This window comes from Megalobrama amblycephala, linkage group LG24 (assembly GCF_018812025.1).
Source record: "Megalobrama amblycephala isolate DHTTF-2021 linkage group LG24, ASM1881202v1, whole genome shotgun sequence".
Lineage (NCBI taxonomy): Eukaryota > Metazoa > Chordata > Actinopteri > Cypriniformes > Xenocyprididae > Megalobrama > Megalobrama amblycephala.
In genome coordinates, this window is record NC_063067.1 from 34,832,989 (window position 1) to 34,847,401 (window position 14,413).

General features: G+C 38.4%; 1 protein-coding gene across 1 annotated transcript; it reads right to left on the reverse strand.

Moving 5' to 3' along the window:
* Window positions 1–2,238: 2,238 nt before the first annotated feature.
* gata5 (GATA binding protein 5) lies at window positions 2,239–9,160 on the reverse strand. Its single transcript, XM_048179090.1, has 7 exons — window positions 8,871–9,160; window positions 7,715–8,366; window positions 5,769–5,938; window positions 4,799–4,927; window positions 4,139–4,223; window positions 3,659–3,786; window positions 2,239–3,057 (listed from the first exon to the last, which is right to left on the reverse strand). Exons 2-7 carry the CDS (start codon window positions 8,232–8,234, stop codon window positions 2,938–2,940), a joined length of 1,152 nt encoding a protein of 383 aa, XP_048035047.1. The 5' UTR covers window positions 8,235–8,366; window positions 8,871–9,160; the 3' UTR covers window positions 2,239–2,937.
* Between the last annotated feature and the right edge of the window lie 5,253 nt (window positions 9,161–14,413).

A 14,413-nucleotide genomic window follows, 5' to 3' on the forward strand; every position in this document is an offset into this window, starting at 1 on the left:
CCATTACCATGCTAAAAATCTTCTGAGAGTTGTCATGATTGAGATATACATATATATGAAACCATGGAGCCTTCCCAGAATTCCTCAGCCAGTATTCCGATGATTTCTGCAGCATGTCAGATGCGGTTTCAGAGACAGTCACAAATGTGTACGGCCGTACATGTACAGTCACAAAACAATCCTTCAGCTGAGTCCACTGTCACCCAGAAGGATGAATTGTCACCCCCTCCAGAACTTCCTTCATGGTCAGAACTGCTCCACAATATCCTGTTTTTTAGAGAGCGCAATGCAGAGAAAATGAATGAAAGAGCGTGACCCTGGGAAAAATCAGTCTTGGCCTCTGAAACGTTCAACAGAAAGAGAAAAGATTGAAAGGGGGAAAATGAGATATCAATCTTAATGAATAATAGAAAGGAACAAAAAGAAAAATAGGTTGAAACTGCCTTAACCTCAAGCATTTCCGAAAACCATCATGGCCTGTTCGAGACCTTTGGAGATGTGAAATTAGCATTACATTTAGACTATGAAAAATGTTGTTAAAAAGTCATGGAATCATATCGCTGCCAGAATTATGAAACATTTAATTTAATTGCCCCAGTCACAAATACAATTGCTTGTTTTAATGTCAGTACAGGCTCAGACATTTGAACAACGAGGGTCTTGTTGGCCTTGTTGACACTGTAAAAAAGGATTGTTGGTTTAACTTAAAAAAATAAGTTACCTGGTTGCCTTAAAAGTTAATTGAGTTAATACAAAGAAGGCGATTGGTTTAATCAACAGAAACTCAAAATATTATGTTATCTGAACTACATTAATTATCCAAGTTGATTTGACAACAGAAAAAATGTAATAACAAATCATTATGAGGAGAACTGGATGAGTTTCAATGATTCAAAGTGATGATTTTGAAGTCTTGAACAGAATAAAGCATGCACTGCCAATCACTGCACTCAGCACCTCATTTCAGAAGAGACAATCATTCGGCAAGTTGTCTGATGTGATGATGATGGCATGGACATATAAAAACAGTGAATGAAATATTGCTTAGAAAGCATTACTCATGAGGGCGTGAACTTGATGCAACAGTTTCTTGACCCTGCACCTCATCACCTGGGCAACAAAACTAAGACACCACGAGATAACGCAAGCTAATTTGGCCAATAGCAATAAAGGTGGATGGCGGTGCCTCTCTGTCGCCATGGGGCTGTAAAGCGGGTGGGCTACATGCTGATGCGCCTTCCTAGAGCCAACATGTTCTAGCCCAACCCAAAACCTTAGCACCATAAAGCCAAGCTGGAAGGCAACCTTTGATCGCCAACGCTCTGTGGAGAGAGGTACGCTCAGACACCGAGAGTCATTCACGCAAACACTCAGCAACACCTATGAGGATACAGGTTACACAGAAGAATTATATCAAGTCATAAACATCAAAGCGTTCATATACAATTCCTATATGGCCTATGTCTTGGCATTATAAAGTCAGGACATTTTAAAAATTAACAAACTACCTTTGAAAACAAAACAAGTTCTGAAAGGGGACTTTCAGTCATTTTTTGTGGGAGTGAAGCACAGAGATAATCAAGTCAAACAATGTGTATATCCAATTTTATGAGGTGGTGATTTCGTATAATGATGAGATTCATATGAAAGTAAGACCCAGATGAGATTGTACGAATTCATATGAAATGATTTCAGCAAAATGTACAATAGTTACGAACTGCTATATAAAGCTGTGTTGGAATAAAGTTCACAGACCTATTTGTCGACACTGAAAACACAAATATAAATCCATGGAAATCATCCCACGGTCCCTCGTTAAAATAAAAACAGTATGAAACTGATGTAAAAATATAATAATAAACGTTTGCCCATCATGCACCTTCATGTTTTTAACTTATTTCCATAAATTACGGTTTAAAATCCACAAAATTTAAAGGGACAGTTCACCCAAAAATGAAAATTCTGTCATCATTTACTCAAGTTGTTCCAAACCCGTATGAATTTCTAGTATACATAAAGAAAGATATTTAGGAGAATGTTTGTAACTAACCACAGTAGGAAAGAAAATACCATGGTGAGATCTGCTTAGTTACTCACATTCTCCTAAATATCTTCTTTTGTGTTCAGCAGAAGAGAGAAATTCATACAGGTTTGGAACAACTTGAGTAAATGACAGAATTTTCATTTTCTCACTTTAAGGAGAATTATAACATTTCTACAAACAAGTACAGACACAAATCAAATGTTTGGCAATTTTATATGCAATAAAACAACGATATAATTCCAATATATCAACAAAATACAGCAAATAAATTTAGGTTAACATATTCTGACAAAACAAAACACAAAATTTCGAACAATTAAAATAAATGTGTGCCTTTTCAAAATTTGCTGAAAAGTGAGGGTCATTGCACTTCGGATCATCGGAGGAATACAAGTCTGGGATCAGCAAAGACAACAAGGAAACTTTTAAAAACCTCATCCAGGGAAAATATGCGATCTAAAGTCATAACCACCATAAAGACGCATTCCCTGAAGGATAAGGGGAATTATGGGAGAGACTTGTGTGCCTCCACTATTCTTATCTCAACATAAATAATGTTTCTTAAAAGTTAATCATTAACATCTAAGCCATGAAACATGTTCAGAAGCCATAAAAAGCATGTTTTTTGTCCTCCCGATCATTGCTTAAGGAACTGGAGAACCGAGTCTCTGCTCGTCGCCCGCCGTATTTTGGTGGAATTGCGTGAATCGGCCGTGACGTCACTGACAGACACGCCGCGATGAATCAGCGAGGCAAAGCAGCACAAATTACAGTCGATCTCTTGCGCTCCTAAGCTCCGTCTGTCTGCATTTGTGTAAATGTTCTAATAGGTAGATCTTGTCAAAAGTCTTTTCTCCCAGAATGCACTGGCGAGGTTTCGAGAAGGTCCCGGATCACGCTTGGGACAGCGCGCACCAGGAGTTCTGTGGGGCGATTGACGTCGGGGTGTATGTGTAGTCCTCATATTTGATGTCCACATGTGCTGAACTGGCACTGTCCAACTGTGTTGATGTCTGAAAAAGAACACAGACAAATATTGTAAGCTGCCAAATTGATCTATAGTAAACCATAACAGAATTTTGATTTCATTCAAAACCCGCATGACTTACTTTCTTCTGTGGAACAAAAAGGAAGATATATGTCAATAATGTTGTTTTGGAACACACAGACTTTAATTGTACGGTCAAAACAGCTGAAGCATTGCTCAAAATGGCTTCGTTTGTGCAATAAGTCGTACAGGTTTGAAACGACATGAAGGTTATAAATGATGACAGAATTTTTCAGTTTTTTGTGAACTATGATTTAAAAAAAAATACTCTTAAAATAAAAGTTTCAAAGGGGGATTTTCACATCAAAGTCAAAGAAGAACCATTTTCTTAGTGTAAAGAACATTTGAGTAACTTTTTCCCACTATAAAGAACCTTTTGGAAAGGTTCTGTGGATGTTAAAGATTCTTCATGGAACTATTGATGCCAATATGGAATGTTTATTTTTAAGAGTGAACTTGAAGTCTGGAATCAATCATTTAGCCAACCCATATTTAATAACTGGCTTTCAGTGATGGTGACATCTACAAAGAAGAAATACAATCCTATCAATCACGTGCGCACATACCTGTGTGACTGAGACAACAGTTTGGCCCGCATACGGAGAAGCTGCGATGTTGGGTTCGCTCTTTATCGTAGAGGCGTTCTCTGACACAGGCAATGAAGTGGGAGACGTAGAGCCAGACACTGTTGACCCTGAAGACAAATAGAACAAATTGTGAATGACAGACACAATAAAAGAACAGCAAACCCGACATGCTGCTTATTGCAAATGACAATTAGTGGCGTCAAACATCCGTCGGTGTTTGTGCTGGTGCTGCACACGCACCACATGTGCATTAAAAACAGAAAAAGTGCTGTTACTGCTCTCTCTCTCTCTCTTTCACTCCCTTTTCCCTCCCTTTACTCTCTCGCTCACCCCATATTTCTCTCCACACATTCTCTGACTCACTCACTCCCACACTTCCATCCAAATCAGTCATGTCTGCTTTTGTCTGAAAATCTGTTTCAAAAACATCTCTTTTAAAATGCTTTTCTCGAGTCTTACCTGAGGATGCTTTGGTTTTGGGCATCTTTGGTTTGCGTTTCCTTGTCTGAATGCTTTCTTTCTTCATTGCTAATGGCCTTGGTACCTAAAACAAGAGTAAAGAAAGAAAAACTCATTAACCAATTAAGAGTTACAAATGAGTTTGCAACTGGCATCGATGGTTCCATGAAGAAACTTTAACATCCATAGATCCTTTCCGTTGCACAAAACGTTCTTTATAGTGGAAAAGAGTCAATTTCAGAAAAAAAAAAATGCTTCTTTTAAGAACTGATCACTGAAAGGTTCTTTGAGAAACCAAAGATGGCTCTTCTATGTCATCGCTGCATTAAAAAAAAGCCCTTTGGAAACTTTATTTTCAATACAGACTGAATGAAGACCATCATAACGGTGATTAAACTCAGGTGGGAATATGGCTCTTGTGTAAAAAATGCAGTTTTAACCAGATTGTATAAACATTTTCTTCTTGTGGGAGTCGTGTTGGTCAGCGTGAGAATTACTAGTTTACAGAACAAAGCTTACTTAAGCGACTCCCCTTCCTCTCCTCATTCTCATTCTCTTCCGATAAAACACACCTATGACCTCTGCATCACGTGGACTACAGATTTGCACACACACACAGCTCTGTCTGGTTAGAAACACCGGACTCAATCACACACTCACCCCGTGGAGCTTCATGTATAGACCGCAGGCGTTGCAGACGGGCTCTCCCTCTGCATTTCTCCTCCACAGTGTGGTTGTACTGGTATGACAGTTAGTGCAACACAGACCAGCTCGCCGTGACGTGCTCTGCTGCAGAGACAAAGAGTTGGGGAGGTGGTTAATGTGGCGGACTTTGGCAGAATTTGAAGAGAGAATTTTGAGAGAAAGAAACAAAGATATTCAATATACCTAGAAAAGAGCTGGGAGAGATCAAATTTATCTTTTTTTCTCTCTAAAAGATAACATTATTATTATTATTATTTTGTCATGTTCCTTTTGGTGGTATATGTTGTATAAAAAAAATTATGCAGTAGCTGTAAACATGTTATACAGCATTTATTTAAAATGCAAGCAACTGTGGTCATAAAAAGTAGAAGATATGGACGAGAACTCTGACCAGGACTGCCTTCCAAGCATCATTTTATGAATTCAAATAAGCACACATTAATATACTTCTGGAGTAAAAATGACACGGCTGGAATGCTCCATAAAGATTGGTGTTGTTTTGAGTTTCGCACTGCTTGGGCTAAAAACAGACCGACCCAAGGACAAGGTCATGAAGGCAAAAAATGAAAACAGAGAGGTAGAGATGAGTGAGAGAACTGTGTGTGAGAGAGTAAAAAAGAGAATGAGAGAGAGACTCCTGGGAACAGGACAGCAGTGAAGGATTTGCTCAACTGGCCTTCAATACTGACCCTGAGATCAGCCATACCCAACATGAATAGCCTATATTCAAGCAACAATTATTTCCTTTTGTGAGACTATATTGTAAAAGTATCAGCTAGAAAACCTGTGCAATTGTCTGGGAACCTATTTTGTAATGCATTCGCTATTAAAAAAAAATCTAAATCGACTTGCTTCTGTGTCGGTTTTTGAAAAAGGACAAGGCCAGGTAAAACTTGAAAGCAATAATTAACAAGTGTGCATTTACCAGACGTTTCTGTGGTTTGATCAGAGGTCGGTTGATGCCGTTCATCTTGTGGTAGAGGCCGCACGCGTTGCACAGGTAGTGTCCGGTCCCGTCTCTCCTCCACAGCGGCGTCGAGATGGAGCCGCAGTTCACACACTCGCGCCCTTCACACGGCAGATCCTCCAGCATGTCTGAAAGGACATACAGCTCGCTTTTAATTCATCCCCCAAGCTTTTCTTTAAAGTGATTTATGAGAGGACAATGTTCGTTAAACTTATAAAACAAGCGCGAGACGAAATAATCGTTAAAGTCTAAATGAAGGGAACGGCAGTGTCACGAGATGTTTTCATTGTTGACATTTCTGTCTTATTTCTCTAAGGCAAATATGAATAACCTTAAATTAATAAAAACTTGAATGCCTCAATGTTTCGCAAAATCAATAAGGTGAATGTTAAAAAGTTTAATTTTAAACCCATTAAATGAGCGCGTTTCAATTTTGAAGCGATGACTTTATAAATAATAATAGTGTAATAAAATTAAAATAAAGTAAATCTTTAGGCTAAGTGTTGTGCCATCTCAAATTAAATTCAAACATTTTAAAATATGTTGAAAAAATAGCCTTTTAAAAAAGTCAGCTGTATTTTTTAATGAATTTTACGCATAATCTCAACAATATGTCCACCAAAATCTAAATATAAAGAGGGAGAATATTCAAATACTAGCAATTATTTTCATGTGCATGCAAGGAAAATAAGGAAATTAAATAATAAACTAAAACAAAATGTAAAAAAACGAATGGAATTTTATTGATGTGTCAAAGAAAGGCCTAATACATAATAAATGTTGTTTTTCATTGTTAAAGCCTTGCACGACTTGATGCACACAGACCCTTAGCTGAGGCCTGGCGTTTTCCTGAGCACGGAATGCGACAAAACTCTCGACGGAATGAAGAATGGATTAATGCGAGCATATCCAGGGTCACGAGAGCCCTTATCAGTGTTAAAGATCCAGGGGTCACCAATCAGTCAAGACACTGACACGTGACGCCCTCCAACAATTCATTTCAAATAAGACGTGCGTATTAATAATCTTTGTAATATTATCGTATGTTGTTATTGTTTAGTTGAAACGTAATCTCAAAATGTCTTAATATTGTTGAGTCCTTCTGATGGATTGCTGTAATATAAAATGCAGCTTTTACGTTTATTAAACATTTGTGTAACAAAACATCAAAACTGCCCAATAACAAACGCGAGCCTCGTGTAGTCCTACGCCTGAATAAATCGTCCACAGCTGTAGAGCGAAATGTGACGTTTTATGGGCTATCAAAGAAAATGTGTCCGCCTAAAGCCCTGAGCTTCAAAGGATCCGCCCGCTGAATGTGTATCTGACTCTAATGGTCTGTTTGGAGAAGTTTGATCAAGGTGACAGTAGCTTGGATAGTTCTCACAATTATGAGGTGTGCACTGGACCCTTTCATCAATCCGCTTGTAGGCAGACAATAGCTGGGAATTAAATTATCATTTAAATTAAAGTGATTGCATTGCCCATTAAAGGATGTGTATTAGTGGAATAAGATCAAGTTTTGTTTTGATTAGGTTTTGCAGTGTGCCCGTGTGAGCCGAGCTCAAACTAACTGCTATGCCTTCTAACGATGGTCTAACATAAACACCGAGACTGCAATAAATAACCCTCAACACCGCTGCTATAAATTGTGAGATCACCGCATCAAACGAAACCCCCTCCATTCCAACCATTTTTGCCCTCTGACTTGAAAGATAGATTTTAAACTATTGCCAAACTAACGACTCAAATGTAATAAAGTAGAGCTAACTTTAACATGCACTTGTGCAAAAGGAAAGACGAACAGAATCAAAGGCGGAATTATTGAATTGAGGTTTTGTTTTTGTTTAGTGTGCATATTTACATCAAAGAGGAAACGAAATTATCCTTGCAAATTATTTTACCTAAACTGGACCTCCTTCCCGGCAGACTTCCCTGGCGTCCCTGAAGACCGATCATGCCGCCATCGAAGGGTCCCGGCGTCCATGAGGTTGCCATCTCCGGGCTCATGTAGGCCGCGTACGGGCTGGAGTAGGAGCCACCGACGGAGCGCACCAGGGCGCTTCCATACTGATCCGCCCGGCCGCCGTTGCTCAGCACCAGCGGGTTCTGGTACGCGGCGTCCCTGCCGGTGCTGCTGCTTACCGGCGGGCTGTGCGAATACGAGAAACCGGGCGGAGGGTGAGGGCTGCCCGGGTTGAAAGAGGAATTCTCCGTGCCAGTCTGTGGCCAGGCGTGGTGACTGCCGAGCCCGTGGCCCTGGTGGGTGGACTCACACGTCTGTAGGTAGGGCAAGGTCTGGAGCATGGCAGGTACACGGGTGGTGGGCACATACACAGGTGAGCTCGCGGACGGATGGATGTAGTTCCCGGTATCGTGTGCGTAGGGGGACGGGTTGGAAGATATAGCCAGGCTCGAATACATTTTTGTATCCAATGACTAAGCTATCCTTTCAGATATCTTGAAATTCGCCCAGATGATTTTAGATAACGTCCAAAATCTCCAATGCAACGTTTTCTTGAACAGTAGCCTCAGAGAAAAAAAGGGAATTCACTCCTGATGGAAAACCAAAAATAATGCAATCAATTAGATTAGGATTAGTCTCATACAAAAAAATAAATAATTACTGAACGAAACAGACAAATTATTATATTTTCCACTCACACACACTGTTTTGAACGATGCAAATGCGAGAGACAATCAAACAGTCAAAAACTGAAGAAAAAATATATAGGCTATTGATTAGACAAACGTTATAATTGTTATGATTTTTCAGTTATCATCTGACTCTTATTAGTATTTAATAGACTAAAATGACATTAATTACTTTCCATATCTTTACATAGGGATATAAATAATTATCAGCAGCAGCAGTCTCAGATATCCTGGGAAAACTCTTTGCGATCCCATTAAATCATCTGCGGGGATCGAATCAAGCTGCTGTAATCTCTCCGACATCTATATTTTATCATTGAAAACGCAGATTACATAAAAACGATGATAGCTGTAAGCAAAGGGCTTATACAATTTCATCCAAGAGCTCTCGTTGTATTATCTCACCAGATAAGGACGGCTAGTGATAAAGCCAGGAACCCTCTTTTCCAAGTGACTTGATGGAATATCCCCGCTGAACTTCCCACTCTCTTCTTTCTCCTTGACTTCAGCCCAGAATTCAAACGAGACAGATAGTACACGAAACACTTGTAGTTGTCCTCTCTGCGTTTGGACGTGTCGCCTGTATCTGGAGGTAAAGCTGCTCTGCTGCAGATAATGCCTAATATAACTGTTCTCTGATTCGCTCTCTACTTTACTGCGAGTTATTTGTAAGAGCAGAACCACGTGACGCACTCCAAAGGTAGGACCGTGGAGGAGGAGAAGAGCGAGAGATGGTGTGTGGCGGAGGAGGGGTGTTCTCCTACCTGTAGGATCTATATTTGCTGAGTCCTCTGTATTTTAAACGATTGTTTTAGTCGATGGAAGTTAAATTTTAAGAGACATTAAAAGCAGTTGGGAAATTGCTTTGACAGAGGCACTAAATCAAACTTGTACTCAATATAGAAAAGTAGACTGTATTTACTTATTTTAAATCATTTTAAATAAAACTACTGGTGCATTGGACTAATACACACGCGTGTTTTTGTTGCGCTACTGTGTTTTACAGTGATTGCCTCGGATTTCGTTTTTACTTTATTGTAAAATAAAAATGTTGCTGTAAAATAACCTCGCTGTCTGTGCGAGAACGTAAAGCTGAATTTTATGGCCCGATAAATCTGGATGTGTTCTCTATAAAAGCTGTAGAGAGATAAGAGATACGAGCGACAGCTTAGTATGATGATACTACAATAATCACACTCATTATACTCAGTTGGAAATATTGTTATCTTAGCGGTATTGTTTGAGATATCACCCCTCCCTTTTTCGGATAAAAATAGCTATTAGAATTTTACATTTGTAAATAAACTCAATAATTAGGCTACGCTATAAGATCAATGATGTTCTCAAATAAATCCGCCATGATTAAAATAATTGATGCACAATTCCTGACGCACATTTTAGATTTTTTTTTTTTTAAAGTGCTCTTTTGCACAAAGCAAATGGCTCAAAAATATCGAATATGGGTTTTACTTCTATTTAGTGATACATTCAAGTAACCAACTGTTGAAATGACTGAAAGGTGGTCGCCAATCAGTCTCCTCGACAGGCCGCTGATAATGAGATTAATACGACCTGTGAACTCACTGCTCGTGCCGCAAACGCGTGGAGAGACCATTGCGCTCACACACCCTGAAGACTGTTTGATCACTGCAGACCTTTACATTAATCCTCCTTCACCTCTTTCATTCAATCAAAGCCGTCTTTACCTGAGAGTTTTCAATCGAAGCCGTTTCGCTTTGTCAATAGATATAAACAAAGTTTGGGACATAATCACACACATTGAATTAAAATAAGTAAAATTACAGTATTTTGTTAGGCCTAATGAATTAGAGTTTGGAATCTAGCTATCAGCTGGCCTCCATTGAGTTATTGTTAAAGACACGCAGACAGCCAAAGCACTTAATGATGCGAGAAGAACTGTAAATTCTGTTCTGCATGAACGCTCACGCGCAATGCCAAGTGTTTTAGGTGTGTGTGTGTGTGTGTGTTATTGCTGGAGGTAAAAAAAAACAACAATATGAAGGAATCTCTAGTGTTATCAAATGTCAGTCTATGTGAAATACTTGTTTTTAAAGATGAGCTGTTCTTGTTACAGAACGGGTTGATATCGAATTCATGCAAGTATGCTTGTACTGTAATATTAGGCCTATGCGAGTATACATTTAAATGCGCAGAAAATACCACGCCATTAGCGTGTAATTAAACGTAACGAACGATGACTCTTAAAACTGTTTATATTCTGGAACTCATTCAAAGACATAAATAGCCCAGTTTAAATGACACGGATTAAAAATAGAAACATCTACCATTAGCTAAACAAAATAAACAATTGTCTCGGAACACAGATGTGTTTGTAAGTAATAATTCGATTCCGAGATAAAGTAGACAGAGGTGATGCTGAATGTCGCCATGAGACGAGGAGAAACTTGAGTTATGAATCCACCACAGACTAATTACTTTAATTCATTGACGAATGACTGTTAGACTAATTGATTTAGCATTCAGAGGTTCTTCTTCAACGACATGCTCCATCTCTGTTCAAAGAAAATGAAACATGGTTATAAGATCCGGTGGCCTTGATCAGCCTTTCCGCTCAACTTTGCCTATAAAATAAAAATAAAAATCGATTGTTTCTGAATTAAACTGTTAAACAGCGAATAGGCCGATCACAAAAATCTTACAATTAATAAAATGTTTGATCCCTTGATACTTCTTTTCCGTCGCAACATTTAATTATTAACATGCTATTCATTATTAACATTTTATTATTATTATTATGCCAATGAGAGCTGCATATGAAGCTAAGAAATGTACAACAAAATACGAAATGGATTAAAATTTGAGGAAAACAATTAAAAAAATTCTTATACATACAGACAGGAAAAATTGGTAACACTTTATTTTACAGTGCCGTACATGTACTTACTATAGTAATAACAGTAAATTATGCATAATTACAAGTAACTAACCCTCACTGTAACTCTATAGTAAGTGCATAATAGTACTCCGTACTTATTTAATTAATTACAATGTAACTACGGCACTGTAAAATAAAGTGTAACCGAAAAACTAAAGATATAATTCCAAAGATTAAATCAGATGAAATTATAATTTTCCCGCATGGTTAGCATATTTTCCACCGAAATAACATGACAGTTTTTTTATTAGCCTACTTTTAAAGTTGAATTATTACAATATTGTTACTAATCCTGTATTAAGTTACCATGGTAATTTCGGTAAGGATTATTTACATAACCAGAGACTGACCGGGGAAGCGCGCGCTGGCGTGGAACAGTTTGATGGACAGCTAATGAGGCTCGCGCGCAGAGGGCCTCACGGGCACCTCATTCATAAGCGCGCGCTATCAGCCGTCCCCTCGACAGAGAGACAGGCATTAACCCCCGCTGAAACACTCGGGATCAGCCTATCCCACATCATGAAGGGATCAGCAGGTATTATTAATGCTCAGACACCGCCTCTGCTGCTCTCACCTTCACATCAGACCAGCCTCACGAGTGACCGTGACGAGAGATCTCCACCAACACCATAAATCTTTCTGTTTAAGCGCAGCCTAACTTATATGTCAAAGCAATTAGCTTAGGGGAAAGTGTCCGCGTTGCAAACGCTTTTTAAGTTTCAACTTGATTTTTCGCATCAATAACTGAAGTCACAGTGGTTTGATCACTGCAGGCCCTGCTTTGATTTTATTTAAAAGTGCACCGTAGGTTTTCAGTTCAGTGTCTCGGATCTTTCGCAGTGTCTCTCATTCCTTCAAGGTAAACGGAATTTGAGTCTTCAAGTTTAGAAGCAATCTGCGATAGCTCAAGAATGTGTCGAGGTATTTACTGTCTATATATGGAGCTTCTGCACTAATTTGACCAGCACTGGACCTTACATTGTGTGTTTGAGGAGGAATTCATTTCCCATCTGTGTGTCTGATTGAATTCCAGCTAAACTATACCACACGTCATATTTCATGCAATTCATATTTATATATTCATTATTTACTGAAAAATAAACAAGATATCATTTTAAAATGAATTATTTAAAAGCCTACTGAATGAAAGGAAAGCATTATATTAAAGAAGATTATTTCAGGCCTATCTTTCCTTTTTTTTTTTTTCTTGACATTTGTGTTACATATAATCAAATTTGTATGACGTGAATGAGTTTTTTGTTTTGTTTCATTAATTCATATTATTTATCAAACAATAAACAGATTAAATGAAATATTGTCCTTGATCAGAACAAAACTAGTTTTTAAGGATCATAATCAAAGGTTCTGATATAGTGTGTGACTGTTATGACTTTGTGTGTGATAATGTGCTTTTAGCACAGAGATTATGATGTTCTGAGGTATCACGCTGATTTCAGTTTGACGCTCGAGGAATATTGTGATTAGATCAGAAACCATGATGAAATTGAATGTTGTGATTTGGGAACTGTATCTGTCTTGATGTGATTGAATGATGTGTGTGTGTGTGTGTGTGTGGCTGTGCCGGCGCTGCTGGCGTGTGGTTTGGTCCGGAGCAGGCGAGCTGGGGAATGTGGAGCTGGAGTCAGGCTAATCTGTGAGAGCGAGAGGCTGGCTCCTGTCTGCCTGTCTGCCATGCCTCTATCTGTGCGTCTCAGTTCACACCCTCCCTCCCTATCTCTGCTGCAGCGCTGGGGCACAGCATGAGATCAGCTGCTCCACAGGGCCAGGGACTACCAGTGTGCAATCCAGCTCATCTCCGCTGTAGGGGAAAGATCATCCAACATACACATTTATGAGCTTTACATCCGCCGAACCATTAGACATAATCTCACTCACTAATGCACGAAACAAATGCAATATGAACTTCACATATTTGTAGGTTCCATCAAAAACATGTGGATTGAAGAGCTGATTCCTGTTAAAAAGCCCAATACACAAGCAGGCAGAGAATATGAATCACACACAGAGACTAGAAGATTATTGGCTTCCCATTAATGTGTTGAAAATAACACCTCCAGTGGCTATTGGGAATCCAGGGGTGGTCCTAAGGGCTTTTCTAATTTTTTATATATATATATATATATATATGATCAAAAGTGACATTTATACCATTACAAAAGATTTCCATTTTAAATAAATGCTGCTCTTTTGAGCTTTCCATTCATCAAAGAATCAAAGTATTACGGTTTCCACAAAAAAAAAAAAAAAAAAAATGTTTTCAACATTGATAATAATCATAAATGTTTCTTGAGCATCAAATCATCATATTAGAATGATTTCTGAAGGATCATGTGACACTGAAGACTGGAGTAATGATGCTGAAAATTCAGCTTTTGAAAATATTTGAAAATATATTAAACTAGAAAAACGTTATTTTAAATCATAAAAATACTTCAAAATATTACTGTAATTTGTGCTGTATTTTTGATTAAATAAATGCAGTCTTGGTGAGCAGAAGAGACAATTCTGAAACATTAAAAATTTCACTGACCCCAAACTTTTGAACGACGTCTCTCTCTCTTTTCTTTCTTTCTATCCTTTTCTTTCTTTTTTTTGTGCAAAATCTGATGATCATGTTATCCAGCATGACTTGATAATGATCCAATTGAAGCAATAACACCATGAACAGAACAAATTCACTGAATCTTAAATATTTATTTTATGTAAAAATCAGAGACTTTCTGTTTATTTCCAGGTTTAAATTATAAAATGTCAGAGATTTTAATGTGGACTTTAAAGGGAGGTGGTAAAGAAACCTCACCCGTCACCATCAGACAACGTGGGTCAAAAAAGATCCCAGATAACATTCAGTCTGTGCACTTTATTTTTAATTTATTTTCTTGTCCCCGAACAGCTCACCAATGGCGAGTATAAATGCAACTGCGACAAAGCACAAGTCGAGAGAGAATGTCTGAGATCTTTCCAAGCCCACTCGCTCATTCCACCAAAAACTGCTTGATAAAATCAATAC

Coding starts and splice junctions, on each gene's coding strand:
- gata5 (XM_048179090.1), bottom strand. CDS start 8,234: ATGTATTCGAGCCTGGCTATATCTTCCAACCCGTCCCCCTACGCACAC. Junction 4,224..4,798: donor TATACATGAAGCTCCACGGG/GTGAGTGTGTGA, acceptor CTCTTGTTTTAG/GTACCAAGGCCATTAGCAAT. Junction 3,787..4,138: donor CAAAACCAAAGCATCCTCAG/GTAAGACTCGAG, acceptor ATTTGTCTTCAG/GGTCAACAGTGTCTGGCTCT.